Genomic DNA, 7797 nt, shown 5'->3' on the forward strand with positions numbered 1-7797 from the left:
CTACAGTGAGGGAGAGGACCATTGACCACCTGTATGGCACACATATGCTCACATTCACACACATACAAACTCATCACATCCCACACAAATAATAAACATTTAAAAGAAAATGTAGGTAGGAAGCAGCGAGTTATTAGTAGTATCTGGTGAGTTAACTAACAGGAGAATTGGCCTCTTTATGATCATTATCACCCAAATACCCCACAGTCCAGGTGTAGTCCCTTGACAATGAGGAAAAAGCATGTTTAATGAACTAATTAATGCTGAGGAAACTACTGGCTGGTTAATGTATTTTCCAGTCATTTTGATTAATCTTGACCATCATGGGATCTGCTGAGTGTAGAAATAAAGCGGAAGTGAGATGGCATGGTGGGCAAGGGAGCCTGCTGCCAAACCTGTCCTCCGACCTCCACATATGTAATGGCATGATGTGTGTACACACACACACACACACACACACACAAACCAAACAAACAAAGATCCCCAGGTCAGCTCCTCTCAGAAAAGTGACACATGCTAGCTCCATCAGACTTGCTTTTCTTAACTAATGCATTCTCATTCTTCAGGAAAGTCATAGGGTTGGAGTTTGGGCTACTTTTTAATAAAACTATTTGTATTTTCTCAACATCTGTGTAATGCATGCTCATTCCTCCTAGAAGAATTCTGATGGAATCTAAAGGGAGGTTATTGATACTGATGCTCACAGATAAGCCATGTGAGTCATTAGATTAGATCAGGGCAGGAGAGCCACATAGTGGGCCAGGGCAAGTGCTTTGCTCCTGCAGATGTGGCCTCTGTGATTCTTGGAACCCCAGGAGGCACACACTAGCCTGAGTGCTAATCAAGCTAGGGCCTGCTGCCCATGGACTCCATAGTGCAGACACTGAGTGCTCTGTTTCACTTCCTGCCCCACCCCTAATCCCCACCCCACCTTTGCCTCAGAAAATATTTGCAAGAAGGTGGGACCATGTCTACACAAGAATAAAGTGTTGTAAAAGATAAATAACGTGGCCTGTGTAGTCTGCCCACTCTAATATTTAAGAAATTGATTCAAATGTCTGCATTCTCTGGGTCTTGCTCTGCCCTGCACCCCTTTTCTAGTCGAAAGCACTGAGTAGGGCAGGTCCCAGACTCATGCTCCCTGGTATAACTGTTAACTGAGCTATGAAGTGCAGCATGAGGAAGCTTCATGTTCCAGAGCCAGTAAGATTCATGAACATGACACATGGTGTCAGGAAGAAAGCTTTGTCAAGAAAATAATTTTAATTGACTCTCCTTCACATAGGCTAACTCAGGTCTCTTAATAATTTCAACTATAGACAACGCAGTTTCGTTATCTGCAAATGTCCATGTAATTCTGCAGCCCACTTACAGCTAACCATGTAACATTGCAAACCAAAAGCTGCCTATTGGTAAGTACTCCTTGGCAGGGATGAGATTCATTTCCTCTCAGGGCTTCAGAGCCCTGCTGGTGAGAAAGACTGGGACTCGATTGCTCCCTGCCCTCTATCATTCTGGTCAAGATGTCTTGAGAACCAGAATAAAAGGCAAATGTCCACACAAAACTGCATTTCTGGCTGAAGAGTATTCCTCTCCTTTGTGTTTTAGAACCCACGGCCTCAGGAAAGCCGGACAGTATTCAGTGGCTCCGTCAGTATTCCCTCCATCACCAAGTCCCGCCCTGAGCCAGGCCGCTCCATGAGTGCCAGCAGCGGCCTGTCTGCACGTAAGTGGCCGGGCGGGGAGGGAAGTGGAGCTGAGGAGGTGAGACCACGAAGAAAAGGTATCCCTTGCCCAGGAGCAACTTCCTGGTAGAGATGATGGGGACCTGTGTCTACCAGAATGGACTGTACAGTGATGCCCGCAGCAGCATGCCCGAGTGTGCGGGAACATGTGCACGCTCACAGAGTTAGTTCATCGTGGCTGGGATAGTTCCCGCATGTAAGATGGTAGTTACAGATTGCCATCAACTTTGAGTGTCCAGCAGACACTGTCTGTACACTTGACACCAGAGACCTCAGCAAAGCCTTCTTTATTCCCAAACCACTGATGGCTGAGCAGCTCAATACACTACATCCATTTTCCTATTTCAAAGTCCTTCAGGCAGAAGACACACTCATTACCCTCATTCTTGGACTCGCTGGTACTTTTGTTTATTCAGTAAGTACTGATTTCTACACGTGCTTTGTTTCCATATACCGTGAGGGTCAGTTATGCTATATCCATCACTACTGACAGCATAACGACCTACCCCACAGCTTAGAAGCATAAAACAGCAAGCAGACAAGCTGGGCATGCCAGCACAGGGCTGATGCAAGAGAAGAGCAAGTGTCCAGGCTGAGCCATGTCACAGAACTCTGACAAGAAAGGTTGGAGGAGGCGGGGAAGAGGTGAGGGGGAGAGAAGGAGACAGACACCACAGCATGTATTTTATTTATCTAATAAGGTTTCTGAGAGTCAGAATGGTTTGGGCTTTTTCATAACACTGTTGGCATCTTTATTTGCCAATCAGAAATAACCTGGGGGCAGGGTCACTTAGCGTCTCATCTCTGGGGCAACCAGTCTTGGGAACCCAATGTTAGTATTAGAATACAAGCAGCATCAGGCTAACCTACTCTACAAACATCTGGCAAGGACCTAGGTGCTATATTTCTAGAACACCAGTTTACAAGCAGTACTGGTAGTGTCTGGAAGGAGTCAGGGATGGTTAGGCTGTGAGGGCTTAGGAAGGGAAGGGACCTTGTGGGCACTGAGAACAGTCCACCGGGTGTGCTTCTGAGCATTGACACAGTTGGTGGTCAGTAGCTGGACATGCAATTGTCTGGTGACAGTTTTGCTGGATTCTTAATGTAAAAGGCAGTTAACAAAAAAACAGTCTATAACTCAGTGTCCTTCACCAGTCATGAAACTTAATAAAATTAAAACTTTTCTTAAGCAAAGACTAAAGCATAGTGAGAAACGTGGAACACTTTTAAATGGGCACTAACAGTGTTTGTCATGTTTCCAAGGTTCTTCTCTTGTTCTCAGTGCCACTGGTCCCCTTGCTATATGTCCCAGCTCTTAGGTCAGCGTTTGAGGGTGCCCTCAAAGTAACCCCCAAAGTGTTCCTCTCAAGCTATGAAATAAGAGTGCTTTCATGTGTTCTGTTTTCTATGAGAGTTTCTGAAAGGCCACATTTGCCTGGGGGTGGCTGTCTGCTTCTGAGAATGCAGCCCATGTCTTAGGAGCCTCTGTGAGGTCTGGGTAGGCAGAGATGCCCCATCTGTTAGAAGAAAGCCCAATATGTCTGTGGTATGACGATGCTGAGGGCACCCTGGTAAAGACACCCAAGTCAATGTCAGATGGCACTGGAAGGATTCCATGGGCACCACAGGGCCTGGGGACTGCTATCTGAACACCAGCAGTCTCATAGCCAGAGGACAACAGAAACAACCTTCCGCATGGGACTTCTGTCTTCTTGGAAGCCTGTACACTTTATAGAGGTATGGCCTCTTCTGAATACATAGTAGTTCTTCCCAACCATTGTCCTGTAGGGTCGTCAGCCCAGAATGGCAGTGCACTAAAGAGGGAATTCTCCGGAGGAAGCTATAACACAAAGCGACAGCCCATGCCCTCTCCCTCGGAGGGCTCTTTGTCATCAGGAGGCATGGACCAAGGAAGTGACGCCCCTGCGAGGGACTATGATGGAGAGGTGAATGGGCCATGGATGGCAGCTGCACCTGCCATGCATGCTTAAGGCCAATGCTTCGTCCAGGCTGATCTACTCCCTGCCCCCTTGCATGTGCCTTTAAAGGGAGGGCAAGGCCTGTCACGGGTGTGTAAGCTGTGGCTTTCCAGAAGCTTCAGGCTTCTAATCGCCTTTCAATGAAGGGTTCAACAATTTTCATGTGTGTGCATCCTCCAATCATCTCATGGAGGAGCTGTCTGCTGACACGCATGGGTGGTTGGGTTGTGGGTACTGGAGAGGCCTGGCACAGCAAGGGCCTGGGCCAGTGATTGTTCTCTGTTCCTTTGCTCCTCACCAATGCTGTTTGTTTTGCAGGACTCTGATTCTCCAAGGCATTCCACAGCTTCCAACAGCTCTAACCTGAGCAGCCCCCCAAGTCCCATTTCACCCCAAAAGACCAAGAGCCTCTCCCTGGAGAGCACAGACCGCGGGAGCTGGGATCCATGAGCCCAGGACCGGTGACTGCAGGCAGGGACTCTGCACTCCAACTCCGACAACGTGCCTGGCAGCAGCCTTGCCTTTCACACTGCTGCTATGGGGATTCCTCCGCAGCCAGGCCCGCTTCACCCTCCCCTCAACCCCCAGGTAGCTTCTGTAGACAGACTGCGCAGACGCAGCGCTAAGAGTAGACCGGTTGTGTTCTCACCGTAGCCCTCACGTAGCGCCCAGCAGCCTCCATGAGCGTCAGCCAACTGTTGCCAGGAAGTAAACCCTCACGAATTAAAACAATGCATATTTTACTACAATACAGAGTTTAAATAAATACATAGATGTAGAAGTTAAATACTGAATGTAAATAGTCAAAGAAGCATCTTGTGTTTGATGAAAGATGGATGCGTATATAAGAAAGATCATTTAATTTAAAGAAATGTGTTGTTTCTTGTCTGTTTCCCAGCTATGTCATATACAGGGTAGAAAGGCCTCAAGTGACATTGTAAAGAGATCAGAAGTCAGGTCCCCATGGTGTCTCTTCTCAAGCCTAGGCAGGCTGAGGTCACAGGGAAATCTAAGGAATGTTTGGAGATTTAGTGCCATTGGTGGGATGTGACCTGAACACCACCGGTGGTGGTGAAGCCACTCCAGAGGCACACTTGCCTCCTGAGGCATTTTTCCTCTAGTTCTCAGACCATGTCCCCACTTACAATATTTTGGTATCTCGCACAGATGAATGTGAAACAATTCTGCCACCTTCCAGCCCTTCCCATCCTAACGGGGAATTTGTGGCTTCTGAAGATCACGGGATGGTCATGCAGCTGCTTTTCTGTCCCGGCCAAACCTTGTCCCCCTCTAGGTTGCAGTGAGGAGTCTCTGGACTAAGCACAACTTCCCTGTTGGTTAAGGGTAGTTTTAAACACACTGCTGGGGACAGGTCTCCTTACTAAATCACAGAAAACCTCAGAAGCATAGGCTTGAATGGCCTTGACCAAATATGCCTTCCCACATGAGGGGACGGTGGGGCTTGTGGTGTGCTGACCACTGTGGACTGTGAGCCAGCTTCCCCTCTGGATATCTACTGCTGCACTTGTCCCAGGAAGCATGAGGAGACCAGAGTCCTCTACTCAAATGTCCGCCAGCTACCAACACAGGAGGGGACAGGCAGAAACTAGTGCCCATGCCAGTAAAGAGGCCCTGCCTCTCTTAATCCTCTCCTCTCCCGGGATGGAAAAGCCACCGTTTCTCCCCATTTTAAGCCACATCTAAAATAGATTTCCAAAGTTGCTAACCTGGCATGCTGACCGCCAGGCCCTGTGGGTCAGACTCCCCAGTCGTGTGGCTTTATGGGGGTGTTAAGAGAGTTGAGGGAGGGGAGATGGGAACAAAAGCATGTGGGCTGGGGTCTTTGTAAGCAGCAGCCTTGACAGACAGTCTGGAGTGAGCACATTTTTTGGGGGTGGGCACTGTATCACTCTATATTTATCCTTTTGGAAACAGATCACATAAAAATAACTTGTGTATACCCAAAAACAAGGGTCAGATCTTTAGTTTGGCCAGAGCCTTATACATCTGCTTCAACTTGGCACTTTGCTTGAAAGAGCTGCCTCCCCTTCCCTCCCTCCTTTCCCTCTTCTTTCTCCTTCCCCCAGCAGAAACCTGACCAGGCTGAGCCTTTGGTTTGTAGCTTTGACAACCAATTGTGAAGTTTTGTTGCCTACAGGTGCTTGTTTTTAAAAGAACCCTTTTAGAATTAGTCTAAACCTCTACATCCCCTAAAGTCCGGCTCCACCACAGTGACTTCCACCCCAGCTCTGCCCAAGGAGCCCTGTGGATTTGGTGGGTTTCCCATGCTGTCAAAGAACTAGCAGCAGCCCTGCTGCCCAGAGTAGAGTGGGGTTCCAAAAATGACCATCTTACCAGACGTCCAGCCTTATGTGAAGAGCATTCCTGTCAGAAACTGTGGGAAAGGATGGGGAAAGATGGAGACAGAAACAAAGATTAGAGACAAGGCCTCCGGTTTAAGCCTTTCTGGAGATCACTCTCCTACCCCATGGAAGGTATTTCAAAGTTTGTGGCATCGGGAATTTATCCAGAAATGGAAAAAAAAAAATACAGTAAGAGACATTTCTGATATAGTGTCTATGGGTTAGTACTTGGTGCTATGTCCAGCCTGTATGCTTTGAATTCTGGCTTATCTGTTATGTGAGTTTTGGGTGGGTATACAAAATATATTACAGGGTTTTGTTTTGGTTTTGCTAAAAACAAACGCCTTCCTATCAGAGATTGTTAAGCAGATCATATATATATATATATGATTTTTTTAATTTGTGTACATACTCCCTGTGCTTAGCCATTTGTGTTCTTTCCCAGTGAGCAGCTTTAAGACAGGGGAATAACTACAAATGGCCTGTTAGGCTTTCCACTGAATTCCTATAGCTAGGCTTAGAGAAAGCATCTGGAATTCCCATCATTCCCACCAGCCCTTCTTCAGCTACTCCTCTTTTCATGTTAAAATCCTGTCATTTTGTTAACTTAGTGGCCACGTTTATTTCCAGGCAAGTTCAGCTGCCTTGTGTGGGTCCTCAGGTGTCATTAAAGAGAAGCCAGAGCAGAGGGGCAGCCTCCGTTCCCGGTGCAGCAGCCCACATGCAGCCTTGGCAGCCACCACAAATTCAATTCTCCCAGCTCAGCACATCTAGCTGCCACCCACCCAGCCCACCCCCTAATACAGGTGCACTTAAAATGGCTGACACCCTGCTGTAGGTCCTACTCTGCCATAGCCCAAGGCCACTGTCCCCTTCCAGTCCCACCTGGACCCGCTGCACAGCATTTCCCTGTACCCTTGGAGTGGCTCCTACCTTGTTGGAACCTTCAGTCTTCACAAATCCAGTTCCTTGCAGAGCCCTGCTACAGTGGGTGTGTCTCCTGCTAGCTCCAGCACCACACTCTCCTGTCCCAGGGACAGCATCACACAGAGCCCTACTTCAGTTTTAGGAGACTGACTGCCATCAGTCAGCCTTGATGCCATTGAAAACAAAATGACCTTATTTGATAGAATAACAGCATTTATTTTATAAATTTTTAGGATTTTTTTCTCATTGTAATATTATTGTACAGTTTTGCATGGCCTCGGTGTAATCATTTTTGTTCAGAAAATTATGACCAGTGTGTATGTGGAAGGGAAGATACTGCTTTGGCCTCTTAGCACTCACTTGGTTTGGTTCTGTCCCTAGATGTCCTAGGGAATTTCCTGACAGTATCTGCTACCAAACTATGACATGGATTCTTTTGCACAGAACTATTTAAGGTGGGGCAGTCAAAAATGTAACAAAGGATTTCTCACCAATATTTTATGTTGGTATCACCTAATTAACCAGACTTTGATGTACTGCAATAAAATAAGGAACTGTTAGCACTGAGTATTCTGTCTATTTCTTCCCGTGTGAAGAGGGTGAGGCATTCTTGGCTAGCCGATCTCCCTCTGGACCTCTTCTCTATCCCAGAGGACACAGGTCGGTTTGATCGGGTCCTGGAGCTCAGGTAAGAATAACATTCAAATCCATGGAAGTGCTCAACTCCCTTTCTCTGATGAGAACTCCCCGGGCACTGCTTAGGGCCCCCGGGCACACTCCACT

The 7797-nt window shown here is 47.4% G+C and overlaps 1 protein-coding gene across 13 annotated transcripts in view; it reads left to right on the forward strand.

Moving 5' to 3' along the window:
- The window catches only part of Cdc42bpa (CDC42 binding protein kinase alpha), a 213741-nt gene extending 206167 nt beyond the window's left edge, over positions 1–7574 (forward strand). For all 13 annotated transcript variants that reach the window (XM_085843395.1, XM_085843388.1, XM_029475997.2 and 10 more), the window contains 3 exons: positions 1609–1726; positions 3534–3691; positions 4043–7574. In XM_085843395.1, coding sequence (XP_085699521.1) covers positions 1609–1726; positions 3534–3691; positions 4043–4174 — 408 coding nt within the window. In that variant the 3' untranslated portion in view covers positions 4175–7574. The remainder of the gene's footprint in view (positions 1–1608; positions 1727–3533; positions 3692–4042) is intronic.
- Positions 7575–7797: the final 223 nt, after the last annotated feature.

Source organism: Mus caroli, unplaced genomic scaffold (assembly GCF_978045245.1).
Source record: "Mus caroli unplaced genomic scaffold, Mus_caroli_1 scaffold_1, whole genome shotgun sequence".
Taxonomy (NCBI): Eukaryota; Metazoa; Chordata; class Mammalia; order Rodentia; family Muridae; genus Mus; species Mus caroli.